At 32.9% G+C, this 26264-nt stretch overlaps 1 protein-coding gene across 2 annotated transcripts in view; it reads right to left on the reverse strand.

Annotated features, from left to right (window-relative positions):
* Positions 1–207: 207 nt before the first annotated feature.
* Hfm1 (helicase for meiosis 1) overlaps positions 208–26264 on the reverse strand; it is an 88840-nt gene continuing 62783 nt past the window's right edge. Inside the window, exons 30-38 of one of the 2 annotated variants that reach the window (XM_026403104.2) lie at positions 18877–18957; positions 18520–18635; positions 15800–15879; positions 14714–14817; positions 3591–3704; positions 2089–2179; positions 1516–1627; positions 1274–1425; positions 208–277 (exon numbers count right to left, since the gene is read on the reverse strand). In XM_026403104.2, the coding sequence (XP_026258889.1) occupies positions 208–277; positions 1274–1425; positions 1516–1627; positions 2089–2179; positions 3591–3704; positions 14714–14817; positions 15800–15879; positions 18520–18635; positions 18877–18957 (920 nt within the window). Of the gene's footprint in view, positions 278–1273; positions 1426–1515; positions 1628–2088; positions 2180–3590; positions 3837–14713; positions 14818–15799; positions 15880–18519; positions 18636–18876; positions 18958–26264 lie in introns of both variants that reach the window. The other variant, XM_077791401.1, reaches the window with a different exon arrangement.

Here is a 26264-nt window from a genome sequence, read left to right on the forward strand (position 1 = left end):
GTTATAATATAATGGTCAAATCTTTAGCTTTCATTGCACAAAAAAATCAACAAAATTGATCTCATTTAAGATACAAAAATCTGAACAATTATGAACTACTTTTCAAAAATATAAAGCACAAAAAATACAAATAAAAAACCTGCTTTGTGAATAGCTATCTTTATACTTTATTTTGTATTAATAAGAAGCATTATTTTTTTGTTTGTTTTAGAAAATGCCATCAAATATTCCCAGAAAAGACTTCATTTCCTCAGCTTCATCATCAGGATGATACCTACTGGATAAAAAAAGCAAATGCAAAAATAACTATTTCTGTAAGACAATTTAAAAAAATACACAATAAACAATACAGTACTAACAGAACATATAAACTTGATTGCTGTGAGGTTAATATGTCAAATAAACTTCAGTATGTATAACCTTGCAAGAAATTTGTGGGTAAAAAAAATTAGACTTTGTAAACTATAAAAGGACCAAATATCAGACATAATTTATTTAAATATATTGGAAAGTAATGTCATTTAATGAAAGTATAAACATACATGTAAACTTTGACACCTGCAGTTTCTCTTTAAAAAATGGCCAGAAGATTTAACCTGACAATTTCCCCTCCCTCCCTTCCTCCTTTTTTCTACCCTCCCTCCTTCTTCCCGCCCTTTCTTCTTTCTTCCCTACCCCCCCTTCCTCCCTCCATCCCTCTTTCTTTTTTTTTTTTGTACTGGGAATTGACCCCAGGGGTGCTTATTTTTTATTTTGAGACTGGGTTTCACTAAGTTCTTAGTGTCTCACTAAGTTGCTGAGGCTGACCTTCAACTTGGGATCCTTCTGTCTTACAAACTTCTGAGTTACTGAGATTATAGGCATATGCCACCACCTCTGGCTGTGACTTTTTTCATTGAACCTATTGAATTGTGAAATAACTGTATAGCTCAAATACAACTGAACTTCTTAAAAATTAGCTGATTTCATTTGTATTTCTCAAATGATGCTATACTTTAGACAAAAAAGCTATATTTGAATCAGTAAAAATAAGTTTATGAACTCAATATAGTTTCAAAAATTAGAATATTTGATGCTATGAAATATCTTAAAAGAGCTTAGCTCACTACAGGTCTAAAATTTCAATGTCAAAAAAAATAAAATAAAATAAAATTTCAATGTCTTTAATATGTTTAGGTTCTGGTCTTTAAAATGAATCAAGGAAAAAGGAAAGCCGAATTTATTTGTAAGATGTCTTTACTGACATAATCATGAATATATTAAGAGTTCTTACCTGGAATCAACTTCCTTTATGGATTCACTGTTTCTAAAAAAAAAATCTACTTTCTTGAAATTTGAAAAATTTGAAATATTTTTGAAGTGAGTAAAGGACAATTTCTCAATCTCTGGTGACAAACACTGCTTTTTTCTTTCCTGTAAATGGTCCTATATTTTGATGTAAAAAAATTGCAATCAATGAAAGTTTAAGTATTTAGGCAAAATTTATAGGAAAAACAAAGAAGTGCTTTTGCTTACAATATTTGCATTTCCAGCTTGTTGAGATAATTGTGTCATGGAGGATATATCAAACTTGGACATAGCAGAATTTGACAAACAAATGGCTGGCTTCTCGTGTGACGAAACAAAACTAAAAATTAAAATTAATTATTTGTAAAATATGGCAAATGGGAAAACAAACCATTTTAATTTGCATTAATAGTGATTCTTTGGGAAGTACTATTTATCATATTTATCACAAAAAATTGATGCTGTTTCTTATACTCAAGGAGAACTTGGTGTATTTCCTTTCATTTAGACCATATCATAATTTATATATTCCAAATTTGATAATAGTACTATTTTTAAGGGGCTATAGAAATAATCATTCAACAACGTTTTAAAAATTTAGTCTTATGCTTAACTGTCCATCATCTGAAATTCTGTTTTGACAACAGCACTTTGAGAAACATACCTCTAACATTAAGAGGGTTAAATTCACCAATACCATATATCTTCTCTGACACCTAATGACTTGATCCTCATCTCCAATTATGTCTCAAGAAAATATAAAGTTGTAAGAATAACAAACCAAAGTTTTTTAACACTTGCCTGTTTGACATTTCTCTTTGGAATTTGCTCTTTGACTCTTGGAAAGGTAGCTTACTTCCCCTGATATTTGAAATCAAAGTGTTTTCAGACCCTATATAAAGAGATAATAGTTTCAAATAAAATGCCAGTAAAGGGCTGAATGAAGTTTTTCACAAGTTCTATCAGGGAGCTGTCCAACAGATAAGATCTGGTTAATAAAGGAATGACTAATTCTTTTCAATATCAAATTTAATTTGCATAAAGTGAGGGCATAAAGATAAAGGAGTAAAATTATAAAACACAAAGGTTAGCTTATTAGTTACTATGTTAAAAGGTCTTCAAACCACCACTATTTATTTATTTATTTTTTAAATTCAGGTAAATGATCAAGTTGAGATTCAGTCAATATTTTCAATGGTCTTCATGTGATCATTTAGAAGTGCTCCACAAATGAGGGTAAGTAGCATTTATTGATTTTCCCAGTGATAAATCTATGCCTTCATAGAATTAGGCTACATCAAAGGATTAGCATGTTGCCTATTAACTTGCAGAACATAATAACATTTAATTGTGAGAAAGAGACTGTTAGTTGACATAGAAAATGATACATACTGATCTAATAAAAATTTTTCAGGCCTATTTTGTGAAGGTAAGCAAAACCTTATCTTTCTGAGAAAAGCGTTTACTTTTTAGGGTAATTCTTAGGATCCTAAAACAACATTTCCATGGCTAATTGCTTCTCTTAGAAATATACATGTATATTTTTTAAAAGAGCATACAGTGGTATATATTAAAAATCAACAAAACTATAATTTTAGGAATAAGAGTCTGTACTGAGAAGGCTGAAGGACTGATTTCCTTCTGTTAGCCCTTATGGGTAAGAGTATCTCCATTTGTTATCTTGTCAAACACTTGACATGACTTTCAATTTCTGTTTCAGTGAAATGGAGTAACTGCCTGTAACTCAAAGAACTACATCTCATTATTTTGGGTTTGTATATTATTTAAATATAATTGCCCACACAGGAGAAACAAATCCTTTCTTTTGTACTTATTTATATCTGAAGTCAATATTTTGACTAGAAATAAAAGGTTTTTTTTTTTTGCAAGCTGATGAATACTTTCAAAAATAGAATACTTTTGTCCTTCACAAAAAGTAGCAAACCATGTGTGATCTTAGAATGGAGAGCAGGACACTCTGTATTATAAGGAAAAATTCAATCAACAGTCTGAATTTGAATAGTGTCTTTAAGCAGAGAGAGGGGAGCAACAAAATAGAAAAAGTTCATTTGCTATATCACCATTGTGAAGTAACCTTGACCTTTGTTCTTAGTAGGTTGATGGTAAAATGCTTTTTATGGAAGGGTCACTTTTTCAGTTTTGCTAAAAATTATATTACTGAATCAAAACTAATTAAATAAGCACACATAAAAAGGTGAAGAAAATTACTCCTTGGAGCTAAAATGAAAAACATTTAAAAGAATTACTAATGAAATTACTTCATGCTAAAATACAAAATTTACCTGGTGTCTTTATATTCTTAGTATCAACCGAAAAGTTAGTAACTTCTATTAAGTTTTCATCATCAAAATCATCCCAAACTTCATTTCCCAATTCAAAGTTCACATTCAAAACCTCTGAAAATGGGGAATTACTTTTATCCGTATCTATCAAATTTTGGTTTCCAGATATATTAAGATTTCTGTTGAACGCCATTGTTTGAGGGTCTTTCTCCTTTGAAGTTGTAGAATAGTTCCATCTAAAAAAATCTGTTATGTGTATATATAAAAGAGTATAATTACTTTTAAAGTCTCAAACATCATTTTTACTGATATATCCAACACATCTTTCAATTACTAAGTAGAGTTTTTGAGCAGCAGTTTCCAAAAGCATTGTGTCAAGCATTGTTGAATATTATATTCAGTCAATTCTATTTACCATATTACAAGTACTGATAGTTGCACTATATTTTTCATTAGATTTTAAAAGACAGAATTAATTTTTCATCTTAATTCCTATGTAAAAATGATTCTACTCTAATTGGCTTCCAGCTCTTTACAAATTAATTTTGAATATTGTTATGACATATATTTGTCCAAAATACATATTTTTTTAATACATATTTTTCTGCTGCTAAAAAATCCTCAGTATTTTCATTGTTTATAGCCTGGGTTTAGGAACAGACTACCTGTGTGAAAATTCTACTTTTTTTATTTGTATGACTTTAGAGAAGTAATTCAAATTCCCTGAGCCTAGTTTTCTCCCCTGAAAAAGGAAAAAAATAATAGCACCTATTTCAAAAACTTGTTGTGAAGACTAAATCCCTTTACTTAAACACTTTTGCATAGATGTATACTAATATATATTTAATAACTGCCTCTCTGAAGAGTATGCACATGTATATATACATAACTTTACCCTAAACTTTATAGATGTATATTACATAATTTACAAAAATATTATATACAGTATGCTTAATTGTAAATTCCATATAATAATAATAATAATAATAATTATTATTTTAAACCCGAGTTCGAAGTAGGCTCCCTCTTTTTTTTTTAAAGAGAGAGAATTTTTTTTTAATATTTATTTTTTTTTTAGTTTTCGGCGGACACAACATTTTTGTATGTGGTGCTGAGGACCGAACTGGACGCATGCCAGGAGAGCGCGCTACCGCTTGAGCCACATCCCCAGCTCCCATATAATAATTTGATTCTCATTAAATGTTTTCATTCAGTTTTGCCACTCTTCTATCTATAGCCAACCTATGGTTGCAATTGACAAATCAGTAAAGTTCTCTCATAAATGTTGCTTAATATTTTTGTTGACTTTAGCAAGATAAAAGTAAAATAAAGACATATGTTGGGACTTCACTCATCCATCATTGATTAAGTAACTTTTTTTCTGAATTAAACAGTAGTTTTCAAATACTAAAAGAATATTCCCTTAATTTTTTGTGTTATTTTCAATTTAATGATTCTACAACATACTGTTAAGTTTAATCTTCACTATTGTCTCTTAAATCTAAACAACAAACCAATAAGTCAAATCCTGATAGGCAGTATTTTTTTATTCCAATAGTAAAACTTTTCTCACCAAAACTGATTTTAAGCTATGTGTGATATTACTGATGAGAAGTTGGGAAGAAATGTACAGTAGCACCCCATTATACATTAGTTACACCATATAGATAACAGCCTCAAGAATACAGATAATAGTAAAATGTAGTAGAATAATGAGGAAGTGATGAATTTTGAGCATTTTTGCTTTTGTTTTTAACATAATTTATTTAATTTAATTGAAATTTCATATAATTAAAATTATAATAATAAATGAAAATTCCAATCATATTTCATAAGCTTGTGCCAGTACACCACTGGGTCATTTTACTTTAAATATCCCCCCATCCTTAGTTGGGAACACTTTGCATATCTGTAACCCAGAGACTTGAAAGGTTGAGGCAGGAGGATCACAAATTTGAGGTCAGCCCGGGCAACTTAACAAGACTCCATGTCAAAAGAGAAAAGAAAAAAAAAAAGATGGGAATATAGCTCAATGATCGTGGGTGGTGCACCACTGGGTTCAATCCCCAGTACTGTAAATAAATAAGTAAGTTAATAAATAAATAATCTCTGCCCTCTTATTCACCTATTCAAATCCTACTTTATTCTTCAACTGTACCTACAATTATAGTTCACATTACTCTACTTTTATAAGTTGATCCATACACACAATGTACTAAAAATGGAAGTAGATACAAAGTATAATGGGAAGGTAGAAGAAAGAGCAATGCGAGTCAAAAAGACTCCTCAAGGTGAAAATAGATGAAAGAAAAGTAGTAGGATTCTAAGCTTGATAGAGCTGTGATTATGAAGAAAGGCAAGATACATATGAAGGGACAATAGCATGTGAAAGACATAGGATGAGAGACCAAAGAAGATGGGAACTATAAGTTTTCAGGATTTTTGGAGCACACAGCACAAGGAGAAGGCAGACCCAATTGAGACTGCACAGGGAGACATGCCAGGTCATGTTGAAGTTTATTTGTCACGTTAAGGAGATGTGAAGATGTTTTAGTAACAGGTTTACTTAATTGAGATGCTTATTTGATTATGTATTAGAGGATAGACTAGAAAAAGAGAGAAAGTTAATTGAAATAAATGAAAAACAATGAATGCTTGAGCTAGAGTATTAGTAAAAAGATAGAAGAGGGAAGAATTGATATGAGAAATGTGTAGAAGGCAAAATAATTAGGATTTGGTGATTAGTTACATGTGGGATGAGATATGTATGACAATTATTTTCTGCCTTTAGCAGCTTAAATAAGCAGAGGGTTAAATCACAAGGTTAAGGAAAATAGAGTGAGGCAAAAAGAAGACAGAAGGAAGGACTTGGGGTGCTGCTATGTTTACTTTTAGGCAGACATCTCCAGGAAGGTGATTATATAGAAGGAATTGGAGTTATATTTCGATGGGAGATACAGATTAAAAAAATCATCAGAATATAGTTAAGTGATTTAAGACATAGGCTTAGGTGATAATGTCTAGAAGTTTTGAAGTGAGAAGTGAGAAGAATGAAAAAGAAAAAAAATCTTTGCAACATCAATAGGAAGAAAAGCTCAAACGATCTGAGAAGCAGGAGAAAAATGAATAGAATGATTTAATTGAAACCAAAGGAGAAACTTGTGGAAGGAAGGAAAGACTAGAAAATCAAAAGTGTCAAATACTACAAAAGGCCTGGCATAGTGGCACATATCTGTAGTCCCAGCATTTGGGAGTTGGAAGTGGGATGATCATTTGACCTCAGGAGTTTGAGATAAGCCTGGGAACACAGAAAGATTTTGTTTCTAAACAAAAACAAAAACAAAAACAAAAAACCTGACTGAGGTCCAAAAGAGAATAAGTTGAAAGAAAGTTCACTGAATTCAGTACTTAGGAGGTCATTAAATGACCAGAGTAAAAGCCATTTCAAAGTAATGATAGAACCCAAATTTTAATGAATGAAACATGATAAGGCTGTAAGAAAATAAGCATGCTAACAGTAAAATGCTATTTCAAGAATTTTTGTTTGGATGAAAAAGCAAGAGATAGAGGTTACAGAGACTCTAGGATTCTGCTTTTGTCTGGCATGCTTGTTTTCATAAAAGTACCTCTATTTTCCTTTGGATAAACAAGCCTTCACCATTCCATGTGATCCTGGGAAGGTCATCATTCAAGGTGGCCTGCTTTCGCTGGGGCCACAGAGATAAAATGACTCCCCACCCCAGGCCGTAGGAATTAATGAAGAATAAACATGGGACTCAAAGGAGGATAGTCAAGATTAATTCAGGTCTGAGTTCAAAACTAACATGGAAGAGTAACTTTTTGTACTGAGTATTCTAACCTGGGAAGATTTAAATTAGGGACTACCTGCCATGTGAAAAAGCTCATTCAACAAATAAAGCCAATCAGTAACCAAGCATAACTAAAAGACTGAGAGAAAGCCAGAGGCAATGATGAGACCACTGGAGATTAAAGCTTGGATTAATGCTTGGACTTCTCAGTTTACGTGAGATAATCAATTACCTTTTTGTGTGTTTAACTCACTTTTATAGAATTTTTATCACTTATAATCAAAAAGGTCATGACCAGCTAGGTGAAGATCTAGAGATGAAGAAGAAAGAAATTTAAGCTTATGCATATGTTAGAGAAAAAAGACAATAGAGAAGGAAGAATGAAAATATAGGAAAGAGGAGAGGATTAATTGGTTTTCTAAAGTCCCAGAGAGGATAGCATTTGATAAGATTAAGAAAATTTGGAAGAAGCAGACAAATTTCTGGACACATATAACCTACCAAAATTGAACCAAGAGGATATAATACAAAAACATAAATAGATTAATAACAAGTAATGAAATTGAAAAATAAAGTTTCCCAACAAAGAAAAGTCCACACATGGATGGGTTCACAGCTGAATTTAATCAGACTTTTAAAGAGGAACTAACATCAATGTCTTTCAAACTGATCTACAAAAAGAAAGGGAAGGAACCTTTCCAAACTTTTTCTTGGAAGTCAGGATTACCCTGCTACCAAAATCTGATGAGTATACAACAATAGCAAAAGAAAATTATAGACCAAATCCCTGAATGAGCAGAGATGCAAAAATCCTCAACAAAATTCTTTCAAATAAGATTCAACAGTACATTAAAAACATTATAAACTATGATCAAGCTGGTATGGAAGGATGGTTCAAGATATACAAATTAATAAATGTAACACAACACATAGAGTCAAAGATTAAAAACCACATGATCACAGCAATAGGTGCAGAAAAGTCTTGATAAAATTCAATATTCCTTTATGATAAAATCTCTGAATAACTTAGGTATAGAAGAATCATACCTCAACATAATAAAGGTTACATATGATAAACCCATAGCCAATATCATACTTAATCGGAAAAAAACCTGAAAGCATTTCCTCTAAGATCAGGAACGTTTCAAGGGCATCTGCTCTCACCACTCTTAGTCAATATAGTACTAGAAATTCTACCCAGAGCAATGAGGCAAGAGAAAAATAGAAGGCATGTAAACAGGAAAAGAAGGATTCAAATTATCCCTCTTTGTAAAAGATATGATTCTACATATAGAAATTGGGCTGGGAATGTGGCTCAAGCGGTAGCGCGCTTGCCTGGCATGTGTGCGGTCCAAGTTCGATCCTCAGCACCACATACAAACAAAGATGTTGTGTCTGCCAAAAACTAAAATAAATAAATAAATATTAAAATTTAAAAAAGAAATTACTTAGAACTCCATCAAAAGACTTTTAGAACTGATAAATTCAGTAAGATAGCAGGATATAAAATATACAAAATCAGTTGCTTTTCTACATATCAATAATGAACTCTCTGAGAAAGAAATGAGGAAAGCAGTCACATTCACAATACCCACTACACATAAAATACCAGGAGTAAACCCAACTAAGTAAGGATGAAAACTGCAAAACACTGAAGAAAGAAACTGAAGACAGCACTAGGAGGTAGAAAGACCTCCCATATTCAAGGATTGGAGAATTAATATTATTAAAATGGCCATACTACCCAAAGTGATCTGTAGATTCAATGAAATCCCCATTGAAATACCAGTAACTTTTTTCACAGAATTAGGGAAAAAAACAACCCTGGAATTCATAATGAAATGCAAAAGACCCTGAATAGCCAAAGCAATCCTGAGCAAACAGCAATAATACTAGAGGCATCACAAAACATACTACATAACAACAGTAACAAAAATAGCATGGTGTTGGCATAAAACAGACCTATAGACAATGGATAGATAGGAAGCTCAGAAATAGCTGGGTCAAATGGTGGTTCCATTCCAATTTTCCAAGAAATCTCCATACTGCTTTCCATATTGGTTGCACCAATTTGCAGTCCCACCAGCAATGTATGAGTGTACCTTTTTCCCCATATCCTCACCAACACTTATTGTTGTTTGTCTTCATAATAGCTGTCATTCTGACTGGAGTAAGATGAAATCTTAGAGTGGTTTTGATTTGCATTTCTCTAAATGCTAGTGATGATGAAGATTTTTTCATGCATTTGTTGATTGATTATATATCATCTTCTGAGAAGTGTCTGTTTAGGTCTTTGGCCCATTTATTGATTGGGTTATTTGTTTTTTTTTTTTTGGTGTTTAGCTTTTTGAGTTCTTTATATACCCTAGAGATTAGTGCTCTATCTGATGTGTGAGGGATAAAGATTTGCTCCTAAGATGTAGGCTCTCTATTTACCTCACAGTTTGTTTCTTTTGCTGAGAAGAAACTTTTAAGTTTGAATCCAACCCACTTATTGATTCTTGATTTTAATTCTTGCACCACAGGAGTCTTATTAAAAAAGTTGGGGCCTAATCCCACATGACGGAAATTAGGGCCTACTTTTTCTTCTATTAGATGCAAGGTCTCAGGTTTTATTCCTTAGTCTTCGATCCATTTAGAGTTGAGTTTTGTACATGGTGAGAGACAGGGGTTTAATTTCATTTTGTTGCATATGGATTTCTAGTTTTCCCAGCACCATTTGTTGAAGAGGCTATCTTTTCTCCTATGTATGTTCTTGGCACCTTTGTCTAATATAAGATAGTTGTAGTTTTGTGGGTTAGTCTCTGTGTCCTCTATTCTGTACCATTGGTCTACCAGTCTACTTTGGTGCCAATACCATGCTGTTTTTGTTACTATTGCTCTGTAGTATTTTGGTGCCAACACCATATTGTTTTTGTTACTATTGCTCTGTAGTATAGTTTAAGGTCTGGTATAGTGATGCCTCCTGCTTCACTCTTCCTGCTAAGAATTGCTTTAGCTATTCTGGGTCTCTTTCTATCCCTCTTCTTGGTCTATACCCAAAGGACTTAAAAACAGCATACTACAGGGACACAGTCCCATCAGTGTTTATAGCAGCACAATTAACAATAGCTAAACTGTGGAATCAACCTAGATGCCCTTCAATAGGTGAATGGATACAAAAAATGTAGCATATATACACAATGGAATATTAATCAGTAATAAAAGAGAATAAAATCATGGCATTTGCAGGTAAATTGATGGAGTTAGAGAAGATAATGCTAATCGAAGTTAATCAATTCCCAAAAAACAAATGCCAAATGTTTTCTCTGATAAAAGGTGACTGATTCATAGTGGGATAGGGAGAAGGAGCATGGGAGGAATAGACGAACTCTAGATAGGGCAGAGGGGTTGGAGGGGGAGGGAAGGGGAATGGGGTTATTAATGATGGTGGAATGTGATGGTCATTATTATCCAAAGTACAGGTATAAATACACGAATTGGTGTGAATATACTTTGTATACAATCAGAGATATAAAAAATTATGGTCTATATGTGTAATAAGAATTATAATGCATTCCACTGTCATATATAAATAAAAAAAATAAAAAAAGAAAGCCCAGAAATAAATTCATGCACCTTCACCAACTGACTCTTTATATAAAGGTGTCAAAAGCAAGCGTTGGAAGGAGAGTCTCTTCAACAAGTTGGGAAAACTGAATAGCCAAATGTAGAAGGTTGAAATTTGATGCCTATCTCACACTCTGAAGAAACAACAACTCAAGACTTTAATAAAAGACCAAAATCTTTAAAACTACTGGAAGAAAATACAGGAGAAACACTTCAAGGTATTGGCACAAGCAATGATTTCCTCCCTTACCCCAGGAAACAAAAGTAAGAATTACCAATTGGGATTACATAAAATTCAAGTTTCTGCACAGCAAAGGAAACAAAACAGTGAAGAGACAATCTACTTAATGGGAGAGAATCTTTGCCAGCCATTCATCAGACAGAGGATTGATTTCCAGAATACAAAAAGAACTCAAAAAACTTAACAAAAGCCAAATAATCTAATTAATAAATGGGCAATTGAACTGATTAGACACTTCATAAAAGAGAAAGTACAAATAGCTAATAAATATATGAAAAAATGTTCAATATCTTTAGTCACCAGGGAAAGCAAATCACAACTACATTTATATTCTACCTTAACTCAGAATAGCTACTATCAAAAACAGACAAACAAAAAACAATAAACAAACAAAAAATAACAAATGTTGGTGAGGTTGTGGAGAAAAAGGAACCCTAACTATTGATGGGAAACAAATTAGTTCAGTCTCTATAAAAAATAGTGTGACAGTTCCTCAAAAAACTAAAAATAGAGCTACCATATGATCCAGCTACACCATTCTGGGTATATACATCTGAAGGAAATGAAGTCAACATGCAAAAGAGATTCTTGCACACCCATGTTTATTTTGCCATTTTTCACAATAGCCCAGATATAAAATCAGCCTGGATATGTACCAACAGATGAATGGACAAAGAAAACAACACACACACACACACACACACACACATACATATATGGATAGATCGATAATGGAATATTATTCAGCTAAAAAAGAATAAAATGTTGCCATTTGCAGAAATATGGATAGAACTAAGACAAAACGTTAAGCAAAATAAGCCAGACCACATAAAGACAAGTAATACATATTTTTTTTCTCATATAAGGAGACTAAAAAAAGAGATGACTTGAAAGTAAAAGAGGTGGATGGTGGGGCAGGATTACATAGGAGAAGGGAGAGTGGACATGATCAAATCTTAATATACACATGTATGGAAATGCCTCAGTGAAACCCATCAATTTGTACAATTAATGTGTTGGAGAATTACAATAAAAGAAGTTTGCAAGAGGAGAAATAAACCTTGAATAGAAGAAAAGATAATTCATCTTTCCAGACAAACAGAGGATTAAGGATAGGTTCAGAGACAGAGAAATAACATAGTTAAAGTTGAAAAGGATGGCGGAAAGCTGAAAGAGTTCATACACTATAGGTTCAATTTTCAATTCTCCACTGATATCTAAATGCCAATTTCGTTTTCTAGAAATGGCACTGGACTGGGAATCAACAGATATGGAATGTATTTCTGGCCCTGCCATTAATTAGCTATGTGATTTTGGGCAGGCCATTTAATCTCTCAGAGTCTTGGCTTCTTTCACTGTAAAATGAGAAATTGCACAAAGGTCCTTTCCAATTTAAATTTTATGATTCAACACAGGTTTCTCATATAACTTCTAACATTTTTTTCTCTTCTGAAATTGGAATACAGATAGTAAAAATTGCCATATTTTTCTTAAAACATTCTCAAAAGTAGTATTTGAATATATTTGAAATATGTTTTGCTAACAAAGACTAATGTATCAAAAGTATAATAAACATGCTCAATTACTATTCTAAATAGTTGAAAATATTATTCTAAGAGCTTTATATAAGTTATTTCATTTAATTCTAAAATTTCTAAAACATACTCAGATGAGGGAATTGAGACAAAGTGGTTAAATATACTATAAGGGGCCACAGTAAATGACATAATTAGAACTTGAACCTAAACAGACTGTTTCAGATCCTGTGAGCTTAACTTCTATACTATATGACTCCTTACTTAAAAAACAAAGAGAAAAATAAAAAAGTAAAAGAAAATATGAAAAGTGGCCCACTCAGTAAAACTGGAAAATGGTTATTATTGAGGGTCAAAGTATCTTAGATAGAACTTTCATATCATGATATAAATTTGATTTGGGATGGTGGTAGGAAAGAAATAATAAACCTATGTAAATACAACATAAAATAAAGTAGAGGGCCTGGATATTGTAGCATATACTTGTAATCCCAGCAGCTTGGGAGGCTGGGGCAGGAGGATCACAATTTTGAGGCCAGCCTCAGAACTTATCAAAGCCCTGAGGAACTTGGTTAAGACCTTGTCTCAAAGTTAAAAAAATAAAAATAAAAAAAGGGCTGGGGATGTGGCTCAGTGGTAAAGTACCCCTGGTTCAATCCCAGTACCAAAAAAGAAAAAAAGAAAGAAAGGAAGTAAAAAGAGGAAAAGATAAGATAAACTACAGAGAAAAAGGCAGGGAATAGAGTGGCAGTACAGGAAGAAATAAGTCATAGAGCTATAGATTGAAGTAAGATAAAAATAAAAGGGCTGAAAATTTTAAACCTCCTATCCATTTTCTAATAATATCTGGCCCTCTCCCTCCTTCCCTCCTTTACTTCTTTCTTCCTTCCCTTCCTCTCATCTTCCATATTGGGTCTAATTACCACCATGTCATAAGAAGTTCCAGTCTTTGCCTCCCTAAGGTGTCTTCCTTCCTCCCTCCCTCCCTGCCTTCCTTCCTTCTTTCTGTCCAACCCAGGGCCTCACACATGCTACATAAGCACTCTATCACTGAGCTACATTTTTAGGCCTCCTAAAATGACTAAAGAAAGTATAAAGTGACAGCAACAAAGAAAAGAGTGGGAATAGAAGTCAATGTTAAACATGAAATTATTTTCAGAAAACATCAAGCTTACCATTTCATTTATATTAACATACAGCCACTTGAACAAACAACTCAATGGATAGGATTATTTCTCATGCATTTTAATAGTTTTATAGTTAATGGCATGATCAAAGGAAATAATGCTCTTCATAGTAGGAAGCAGACTAATAATAAGCCAGGCATAGTGCTGAAGAATTTATATGCATTATCTCATATTATCATAGAAACCCTAAGAATCATAGGTTAAGAACTGAAGAGGTATTAATGGTCTGCCCATTTCAATCCTGTCATTTTAAAGGTACCAATAAGGTCCAAAGAGGTTAAGTAGTTTCCCCAAGGTCACAGCTATTTTGTAAAACTGAACTAATTTTTTAAACATAAAGTTATTTTAAATAATTCTAAAATACATGAAAGTAATAATTTAACATTTTAATCCTGTATTTATCCAAGAATCCCCTATTTTCTCTCAGATTATCATTAAATTAGGCAACACCATGTAGGAAAAAAATATATATATATTCATCACAGTCATATCTAGTACATAAAGTCCAGAAATCAATGAACACACACATATGTGTGTATATATATATACTTTTCTAAATCCATGACTATCTGAATTAACAAACTCAAGAACTTAAAATTGGTTCAAAGACCCAAGGAAAAAAAATGCTGCTTAGTTAAAAGTCAAAATAATTGTAGGTGTTGGTTTTTCAATAATATTACTTGTCAATCTAAAGTAGTGACAAATCATATTCCCTCTCAGATCAGTATCACCAATAATTTACTTTTGTCTTGATATTCAGATGGCTCATGTTGAACTTTTCCATGGATTTCATGCTGATCACATTGCTCCATTACAGGCAATTCAGGTATGTTTAAATATTCTGACCTTTATAAAGGTAGAAAAAACAGTAAAAATGTAAAAGTAAATATTAAAAAAGAACCTAGACTTAAAAATTAGTTACTTATAACAAAGGAAAAACCCATGGTTTATCAACTCAGTACTTCAATGATAAAATATATTCAGACTAGGTAGCAAAGGGTAAAAACAGATGTTCAATGGAAGAGACCAACATTTAGTCCTCTTTACATGCTCCCAATAGATATTGCTATCACTGTACAATCTTTAAACAAATCTATTGCTAATGCTATTTACAGTTAGATAACAAAAGCTGAAATCTTTAAAAGCAGTTCTGAATTTAGTATTCTGATGGTTAGTTCTTGTTCTGTACTGATTGTTGAATAAATTGAATGTCATCCCTATATCTAGAATGCTCTTGTCTGAATGGAAAATTACATGTGCTATTGGTTTCTAGGCATCATGATAGAAGAACACTGAATTATCACCTGAGGTCCTTGGCTTACTAATTGGGAATACGAAGTTTGGATTTTTTCATCAATAAGAAGAGATAAAAATATCTTATTTTATAAGCCAGGTTGTTGTTAAGGTCAAGAGAGATAATGCACAAAAGTGAAATTTTAAAATTACAAAATATTTTATAAATTTGAGGTATATTAATATAGAATGAGCACCTGAATAGAAAGATAAGACTTTGTATACCAATATGGTTTATCTTTTTAAAGCACAGTATATTCCTGTCACTTAAGTTAAGAAGGCAAAGAACCTGAAGTAGTTTCTTAGGAAAGAGACAATTCAATGAATGTTAAAGTATTCTGTAACTGTAGAGTTCTAATTAAATTTAGGGTATAAAAGATAATGAAACCCTTATGATATTATTGCTTCATTATAGAACTAAATGATTACTGTGAATAGTAACTAGTGATCACCTTTTTCTGAACAAGTAGTTATCTGAAGGAAAAGAGAATTTAAGATAAATATTTTATCTTAGATATTAACATTATATTTGTACCTTGATAAACTAGGAAGGGAAGGTTTGGGAGTAAAACCAAACCCTTTAAGGTCCACACTTTGAGATTTATTCATCTGTACCTAATGAAAAAAATTATGAGTTCAACTATCAGTTTTACATGAAGACCTTTTAATAAATGAGTCAAATGGCACATCACAGTCATATCTAGTATATACACAGAAATCAGTGAACTAGAAACAACTCAGGCTAGTTCTCAGCTCAAATATTTCTCAGATCATTCATATATATATATATGAATATATATATTATATATAATTTTTTTGTAGTTGTAGATGGACACAATACCTTTATTTTATTTATTTATCTTTATGTGGTGCTGAAGATCGAACCCAGGGCCTCACACATGCTAGACAAGTACTCTACCACCGAGCTACAACCTCAGCCTGTCAATCTTTCTTAAATGTTGCAATCTTTATGGTTCTTTACTAGGTCTTCTCTTTTCACTCTATCTGTTCTTAAAAATTGATTTAGTCCCATGTCAACTATTATTTTTCATGTGAATGACTCTCAAATCTGTTTCTAGCTTAGCTCTCCCTCCTGATTTTTCAGTTACATCCAACTGTGTGTAGGGCAATTATACTAGACATTTTTGTACCTCTAAATTTGGTTATTTCCAAAATCGAATTTATCCTTCTCTGTTTCCCCAAACTTGTTTTTCCTTTACTGCTCCTACCTAACTTTTCTCCCAGTTGTTCAAGTCAGAGAGTGGAAATCAGTTTTGACTACTTCCTTCAACCTTCCCCTTTAGGATCAGTGAAGTACCAAGGTAGTTGATCCCTTCTCTGAAAATATTTTAAGCTCTATCAATTCTCCCCATTGCTACTGGCACTCCCATAACTTAGGCCATCATTTTCCTTGAAATATTGCAAAAACAAACTAATGAGTCCCATTTTTCATCCTCCAATTCCTTCTCTACATTGCAGTCAGCGTGATCTTTATGAAATGTAATTCAAATCATTTCACTGAGTAAAGCCCTCAGTGCCTTACCAATACTTTCAAAATAAAATATAAATCCCTAAATAGTGAAAAGGTCAGTATGATTTAGTTTGTACTTAGCTCTTTAGCCTCATCTCACTCTATACTACTTGCAACTGAACTCTAGACATACTGTATTATTTCAGTTCCTTTAAAGATCTTTCTTTTCCCTACCTCTCCCTTGGGATATTTGAGTATTTTTTAATACCTCAATATATTTTTCTATCTCTCCCATTGGCCATTCTGTTCTCAGATACCTCCATACTTGGCTTATCTTTTGGGTCTCAATCACATCTACTAAGAATCCTTTCCTGGCCCATCGAATGAGGCTTCTGTATACTTTTGTTTAAATCTAAACTGAGCATTTAAAAAACTTTTTTAAAATTTGTTCTTTTTAGATATACATGACAGTAAAGTGTATTTTGACACATTATGCCTACATGGAGTATAACTTATTCTAACTTGGATCCCATTTTTGCGGTTATACATGATATGGAGTTTCACTAGTAGTGTATTCACATATGAACATAGGAAAGTTATGTCCAATTCATTCTACTGTATTTCCTATTTCCATCTCCCATCCCTTCCCTTCATTCCCCTTTTAAACTGAAGCATTTTTATACTTCTGTCATAGAAGCACTCATCACACTATATTGAAAAGGCCTGTTTTACTTATTTGTATCCTTTGTTCAACTATAAATTCTATGAGGACTGGAAATAAAACTGTCTTATTTATCACTGTATTTTAGCCCTGGGAATATTCTTAATATTCAATGATTACAGAAGGAAAAGAGAAAGAAAGGAAGGGAAAGGGAGAAAAAAGGGGAGGAAGGGAGAAAGGGAGGGAAAACATGTCAATAAAAATTATCTTCTCAGAGAAGATGGTGACTATTTCCTGAGTCATTCCTCTCCCTGTTTTCAGACATTTTTCTTGTTTAGACTCATGCCTTAAAATATTTATTCTTATAAGAGCCCAGAATAGGACTTTTCTAGGATATAACTTAGGTTTAAGAATAGTCACTTAGTGACTAGCCTATAAACCAGTAGACTCTCATTTTTTTATCTCTTGGAAGGAAGGCTCTTGTTCTTCTAGATTCAAGAATCCAAATCGACTTCAGAATTTCCAATCCAATCCAGCACAGAAAGAGCAAGGATTCCTGCCCACCCAGGGACATGCTGCAAATGGGTTCCTGTGGAGCGTACCCAGATGTTTTCTTGGGGTAGGGTTTAGTGGCGCAGGCCTATAATCACAGTGACTTGAAAGGCTGAGACAGGATGATTGCAAGTTTGAGGCCAGGCTTGGCAAATTAGGGAGACCCTGTCTCAAAATAAAAAATAAAAAGGACTGGGGGTGTAGCTCAGAAGTAGAGCGCCCCTGAATTCAATCCCCCAGCATAGAGGAAGAGCAAGAAAAGGGCAAGAATGTCTAGTTCAGTTGTTGCTGAATTAAGCTAAACTCATATTCTTTTCATTTTCTTTCTTCATCTTCATTTCTCTCTACACTAAAAAAAAAAAAAAGGTTTTAAAAAAAAGGCTAAAGGGAAAGTAGCTATATAAATGCATTCTGAAAGTAGATTTACAGATTGACTATAATGGTCATATTTCTATTCAAGTCCATAAGTAATTCTAAAGTACACTGTGAATACCTATCTAATTGAGATACAAAATAAGTGATATTTATTCATTTAATTGCAGAACAAAGGGTAAATGTTATTAGTACTAACCTTGAGACGTTTAACTGGAGGAAGAGATGAAATAGCATTCCTGTTTCTTAAATCAGATAAATATGAAGAAATTGTTGGTTCTTTAATTTCTGACTTCTGTGCAACTCCAGTTTTACCTATAAAAATAAATTTCAGATACTTTAGGTTAAACTTTACGCATTGTTCATATAAAGCCAAATTTCTTCAAAATTTCAAATCTAATATTTATTTCATGTTGCCCACAGAAGACTGAATATTATATGAGATTTATAAGTTGCATGATATAAATATCATAGACAGATAATTAGGATGTTATTACTATTTATCAAAGACTTTCAATTTTTAATGCCTAAAATGAACTTGTTTTATGGAACTCACAGCAGTCATGTCCACATGTATGTTTATTTTTACAATGATGATTACATTCTCGGTTCCCAGGTTTTTTGCAGAGAGTTATTCCTAAATCAATATAAAAAAAAGACCTATTTGTTAGGATAGCTATTATAATTAACTTAATATAATTAATTTTTATCTAGTTTCTTTTCTCTCAGACAGACAAAAGGATTTTGACTTCACATTTCCTCAAGTGTTAACCTATACTATTAAAAAAGTATTTTTGGTAACAGTACATGTCCCATTAATAGCCCTAACCCATTTTCACAAAGAATATCTAGCCATCTATAAATTTATCACAACCTCTCTGGTATAGACAGAATCAAATACAGTGAAATATAAGTAACAAACTTTGTCTTTAATGAAGTGAGAATGAGGATAGAGATTTAAACATTGCTTTGCTTTATCCTTATGCTTGAGAATCTGGAAAGAAGCAAACCTCATGGCATTTTGATGGCACTACTGACTCATTAGTAGATAGGACACCATTCATATTTCATAAGTGTTAAAAATAAATGCATTAGGGATATAAAAAATTTGATATTTGAATTCAAAGAAAGGAAAGATTGCTTCCAGCTTGACTTCTCTAAGCTAGAATTAACATACCCATATATATATAATTTATTCCTCATTTATTGTACTTTGAATAGGCTTTTTCTTGATCTTAATTCTGACTAGTAACATGGATAAGAAGAGAGATATTTAAATTGGTCCTTGAAGGATAGACAGGATTAGGATATGAAAAGGGGAAAAAGAGAAGATATTCCAGATAGATGACATATTATTTATATTATAGGAACCAACATCAGCTTATTTTTGCTAGAACACAAATTTTAAGTGAAGTAGAAATGTTGGAGATAGTAGAGAGTTTTTAAAGACTTCTACAACCTTTCTTAGATTTTTTATTCCTCATTTTCAGAGTCACTCTTCAATCAACTTTAAGTCAAGTCATGATACATCTAGACAATGATAATATATGTCTAGCAGTGTGGGATAAATGGATGAGGCTGCTTCCCAGATGAGGCTGGTTTCTCTGTTTTTTTAAAAAATATCTACTTTTAGTTGTATATGGACACAACACCTTTATGTATGTATGTATGTATGTATGTGGTGCTGAGGTTTAAACCCAGTATCTCACTAGTGCCAGGCAAACGTTCTACCATTGAGGTATAAATCCAGCCAGAGGCTCGTTTCTTTTGTGGCCTTAATTAGTACCTTACCTTATCAAGGAATTAAGTACTGATAAAGTAATTTTTAAAAAATCCCTGGTAGCTGAAAACTGACAGGTAAACCACAGTGTTCCCAACTAAACATAAACAACTAGGAGAATATAAACAATATACAATGTTACCATAGTGGAAGACAAAGATTACTATGCAATTATTTCTGAAACTATAGACAAGAACACTCAAGAACCACAAAAATAATGAAATATCCCCCTCTTCTGGCTAACACAGATGACTACTATTTTTAAAATCCACCTCCAAGATAAAAAGACCAAAATAACCCATTTTTCACTTCCCAAAAGTATCCAATTTAGAACTAATCTCTGCTTTCCCTAAACCCTTCTAAGAATCACCCAACATAAGATGAAATCCTGTCAGTTTCTCCCAACTTCCTGAGATGATCGATAGTTCAGCTGGTATTATATTCTTGTTTGCTGAAGAATGTTAGATAAAGCTAACTTTCTTCAAAAGCAGGTGCATTCCTAGGGGTCTTTGGTTGAAAGGCTTGTTGGCATTATACTCTGTAAGGAGTGCCCAGACTTACTTGTTTGGAAGTTGTGCCCAGAGTCATGGTCTCATTACCTATAACTTAGATGGTATCTGGTTTCTTTGAAGTCAATCCTTCATGCTTCATATATTCCATATACTGTTGCTTAATTAATCCTCATAAAGTTCAGCTCTGATTAGATAATTTTCCCACTTATCAACATTAGTTACTTCGCACTGACAAAATTAATTCCACATCCAAGGTCCTGCATAATCTGGAATTCCCTTTATAGCATCAATATTAATCCTACAACCATCAAAACACGTTCAACTGCCATTCTTCAAATAATCCCATGCCTTTTTCTGACTGTATCTTTGATATTACCTCATCTTAGAAGACCCTCACTTTCTTGTCTATCAGAAGCTTATCAACTTTTAAAACAACTCAAATGGCACCTCTACCACAAATCTATTCTGATCACTTCATCTGAAGTAATTTCTTTCTCCTTTGAGTCCTTGTGGCTTATTATTGTACATTTCGCTTACTATATGCTACCTTATATTTATATAGGTAAAGTACAGGGCACATTAGAGTAAAAAAACATGAGTTCTAATGTGAACTTTTATCTGAAAAACAATATAAAACAAGAATTAAAAATAATACCTGTTGGGGCTGGAGTTGTGGCTCAGTGGTAGAGCACTTGCCTAGCATGTGTGAGGCACTGGGTTCAATTCTCAGCACCACATATAAATAAATAAATAAAATAAAAGTCCACCAACATCTTAAAAAAATTAAACAAAATAATACCTGTCACTAGCATAAAAACAGACACAAAATCAATGGTACAGAATAGAAGACACAGACAAACTCACACAGATATTATCTTATCTTTGACAAAGGTTCCCAAAATATAAGTTGTAACAAATTGTGCTGGGAAAACTAAATATCCATATGGAGAAGAATAAAACTCTATCCTATAGCTCACCCTGCACAAAAGTCGATTCAAAATGGATCAAAGACCTAGGAATTGGACCAGAAACTTTGTAAATACTAGAAGAAAACCAAGGGTCAACACTCAACATGTAAGTGTAGGCAATAACTTCTTCACTAGGACTCCTAATGCTCAAGAAATTAAAAAGCCTCTGCATAGCAAAGGAAACAAGTGTGAAGAGAGTACCTACAGAATGGGAGAAAATCTTTGTTAGCTATTTTTATGTCAGAATTAATATACGGGGGGTTGGCATTGTAGCTCAGTGGTTGAGCACTAGCCTAGCACGTATGAGGCACTGGGTTCAATCCTCAGCACCACATAAAAATAAATAAATAAAATTAATATACAGAATATATAAATAACTCAAAAAATAACACCCAAAATAAATGAATAAATAACCCAATTATTAAATGGGCAAATGAATTAAACAGACATTTCTCAAAAGAAAAATTACAAATGGCCAACAAACATGAAAATGTCCACCCTTTTTAGCAATTAGGGAAATACAAATCAAAACTATACTGATAGTTCATCTCATTATAGCTAGAATGGCAGAAATCAATAATACAAATAATAAAGCTCAAATGGATGCTGGGGAAAAGGAATACTTTTATGCTGTTGGTAGGACTGTAAATTAACCATTGTGAAAATCAGTATGAAGATTCCTCAAGACTAGGAATGCAACCACCATATGACCCAGCTATACCCCCCGTTGGTATTTAAAGTCAGCATACTATAGCAATACGTGCAAATCCATGTTTATAGCTACAAAAGTAGCCAAATTATGGAAGCAGCTTAGGTGACCATCAATGGATGAATAAAGAAAATTATACATGTGTATATATGAGATAATTTTATTTACCATAAAGAAGAATGAAATTACGTCATTTGCAGAAAAATGGATGTATCTTGAGAGCATTATGTTAAGTAAAAAAAGCCAAACTCAAAAAGTCAAGGGTCATATTTTCTTTCATATGTGGAAAGTAGATAGAAAAAAAGGGGAAAAGGCAGTGAAAATAGAAGGAAGACCAACAGAATAGAGGAAGGGGACCACAGGAGGCAGGTTAGGAGATAAAAGGGAGGTACTGAGGAAAAAAATTAATTAAATTATCTTCTTATATTATGTGCAGGTATGAATGTGTAGCAACAAATCCTATTATGTATAATAACAATGGACTAATAAAAGTCTTTAAAAAATACCTGGTCTCTCTAACGTCAGAAAGGTAAAAAGAGAAAATAAACTTAAGTATCTAAAAGTATTTTTAAATTAAGTGAAAAATTATATATTAATGTGTGTATCATCTATAATCTTACATTAATTCAAGATTATACAAATAATCATAAAATTAAAACCTCTGATATCTGGGGTTGTGACTCACAGAAAGAAAGCTTGCCCAGCATGTGTGAATCAGTGGGTTTGAGTCTCAGCACCACATAAAAATAAATAAAATAAAGGTATTGTGTTCATCTACAAATAAAAAAATATTAAAAAATAACCCTCTGAATATCATGAAGAAGAGGAACACACTATACATATCACCATGCTATGTGATAATGAGGTGTTGTCCTAGTGAGGAATGTTGGGCAGAGGATTGAAGAAAGAGTGGGAGTTAAAAAGGCAAAGAAATAGGAGAAAGAGTTTTAGGCAGAGGGCACAGCACATACTAAAGCTCTATGAAAGGAAAAGCATAGCCCACTGGAGAAATCAAAATATTAATTTGGTTGATGCAAGCAAATAAGACAGAGTACACGAGACTACTGGTAGAAAAGACAGCTTATGTGTGTAGGGGAACAGCTCTACCATAGGCACCCTGGCAATTGCATGTTTTCACATAGACCATGTTGATAAGGCTCAATTACTGGCAGAATGGCCTACCATCCTCCTTGGAAGATAGGCAGTCTTATGAGGAGCTGTTTCTCATTTGACTCCTTAGCTTGTAGGAGGCTCCCTATCTTGCATGAGGCTGCCATGAAGCGGTTTCTCATCTGCTTTCCTGATTCCAATAAGGCATGAGACTTTCCATTTTTCCCATTTCAGACATAGCTGCAGGATAGAGTTCATACCTCAAAAAAAGCAACCCACCATTCATGTTTGGCCCCTAAGGTCCAATGTCATCCTGTGGGATGAAGGATGTTGAGTAGCTGATACCATGCTGATTGTGATTTGCTGTTTGTTTAAGTATTAAACTGCGTCTCATGTCATTTCCAGCCAACTCTTCAGAAATGAGGCAAGATCATGTATAAGCTGCCATCACATTGTTGCTTAGGCACAGGTTGACCATATGACTGTGTGGAACCCTGTAGGGTATGCTAAAGATTTAAATTTTAAGAGCTATAGGAAGTCACTGAAGTGTTTTTAACCAAACAAGAGACATCTTAGATTTGTATTGTGAAAAACATTACTCTATGAAAAGTAATATGGAAAAGAGATTTGAGATAGAACAAAATGTATGCAACAAAACTAGTTAAGAAGCTACTATAGGAGTCTAGGCCAAAAAAAAAAATGATGTTAACTCAGTCTATAGTAATGGTAGTAGTAAAACCAGAAAAATAGGCTGATTTGAGAGACATAGAAAGTAAAAATATTTTTAATGAAGAATCAAGTGAAGTGTTTTTCTTTCTTAAGCAGCACACTGCGTCCTCTGAAGTTTTATTGCTTTTTTTTAGTTTAGCAATATCTACCTTATATTTTTTAAAGTTTACTCAATATTTCAGGGTTATATAGAAAAATATAAGGAAACACCTTGCCCATTTATTTCCCCTTCACAGATACCTCCATTCTTGAGCCCTAAATCCTCTTCTTAATACAATGGAAGCCTGCCTTATAGCTGTCATCCTGGAACTTCCTTTCATTAAGCTAAATAAGCTGAATTCACTATACCTGAATTCTTTTGACTTTTTCTTTCCTGGTAACTCTCTTGTTTTATTGGTGCTCATCCTGAAGCAACTACCTAAGAATGAATGTATAAGAGTGAAACTTAAGAACCTTTGAATGTACTGAGTCTTTATTTTACTTTTGCACTTAATTAAGAGTGTGATTGGATATAAAGAACACAGGATTGAAAATCATTTATTCTTTGGAATTTATGTCCATTATCTTCTAATATCCAATTTGCTCATAAAAGACCTTAGTTTTTTTCTTGGAAACATTTATGATTTTCTGTTTGTCATGATGTTCTGAAATGCTGTAATTATGCCTTATCTTTCATTCACCCTAATTAGTATTAAGTGAGCCTTTTTGAGGTGCAGATTTGTAGCTTATTTTAGATCTAGAAAATTTTCTCAATATTTTTCTTCTAATTCTTATTTTTCTGGAATATTTGTTAGTCAGATAGTAGGCTCCTAGATTGCCTCCTTTGTCTCTTAAATTCACTCTCTCCCTTTCTTTTTCTTTCATTTAGTGTTTTTGTTTTTACAATTATAGTTTACTTCCCTGTACTTGCTCTTGTCCTTTTTTCACCTTAGGAATCCTATTTAGTTTTATGGTTGCAATTTAATCTTTAATTTATCTGAAGTTAATATTTGAAGTTTTATATTGTTTTATTACATTTCTGAATTATTCTGTTGATGTTTCATCCACTTTCTATTTATTTATATTGTTCTATAATTTTCCTCACATATCTGGTCATCCTTGGTTGTTTGCCTATAAGGTATTTCTGTTACATTTTCACTTCAATAAGAGAAAAGTAATTAATGCAGAGGTTAAATAACATGGTCAAGACCATACTCTTAATAATGAGCAAATTTGGCATTCTAATTCCTGTAGTCTAATTCCAGAGTCTAATCTCTCAACAATTTTGCCTCTCTGGTAATACTAATTGTTTTAGAGCTACTCAAAGGATTCATTTAATGTATTTAGAGAAGGAATTTATTATTTTGGGAATGGGAAAATTAAGAAGAAATGCCTTGCAAGTTTTTTTTCCAATAAGGGATAGAGTTGCTTTGTCTCTTAATCCAAGGACTTCACACACAACTGCATTTTTAAATATTGCCACAAGATGGTGTACAATGACTATGCACAAACATTTGCTGCCCGCAGCAAAAACTGACCCAGGATATGGATGTCTATCAGTTTCTAAGAGCTCCCCAATATTTCAAAGCAGAGTTGGCACATCTTGTCAGGAATAAGAATTGTATACAAGTCCATTAAGAATGCTAGCACATGGATGTTATCTAAATGTTAAAAAAAAATTTCCCTGTATTTTTGTTAGAAATGGTACTTAGACCTAGGCAGTAGGGCATGCCTATAATTCCCACTACTTATGAGGCTGAGACAGAAGGATCACATGTTCAAGGCCAGCCTGGGAAACTAAGGAAGTAGCTCAGTGATAGAACAGCCCTGGGTTCAATGCCACGTAGTATATAAGTGCTTCTTCACCCACCCTACATTCTGAGAATTATCTGAATTTGTCTTATTAACAAATATGGAGATTAATAATTTTAAAAAAATAAGGCTCTCAGAGAATATTAATCTATACTTTTCAGTATACTTTCAAGATAGCAGATCCTATATTATCACAATGTGAGATGCATAAAGTTTCATAGTCATAACACATGAAATTTTAATTAACATGTTTTTACAGCCCCCAGTTCTAGGTCAAGCAAATTTATTAATGACACTAACTAGAAATGTATTGAATTATATGCTCTGAACTAAATATAAGACACT

Source organism: Urocitellus parryii, chromosome 11 (assembly GCF_045843805.1).
Source record: "Urocitellus parryii isolate mUroPar1 chromosome 11, mUroPar1.hap1, whole genome shotgun sequence".
NCBI classification, from domain to species: Eukaryota; Metazoa; Chordata; class Mammalia; order Rodentia; family Sciuridae; genus Urocitellus; species Urocitellus parryii.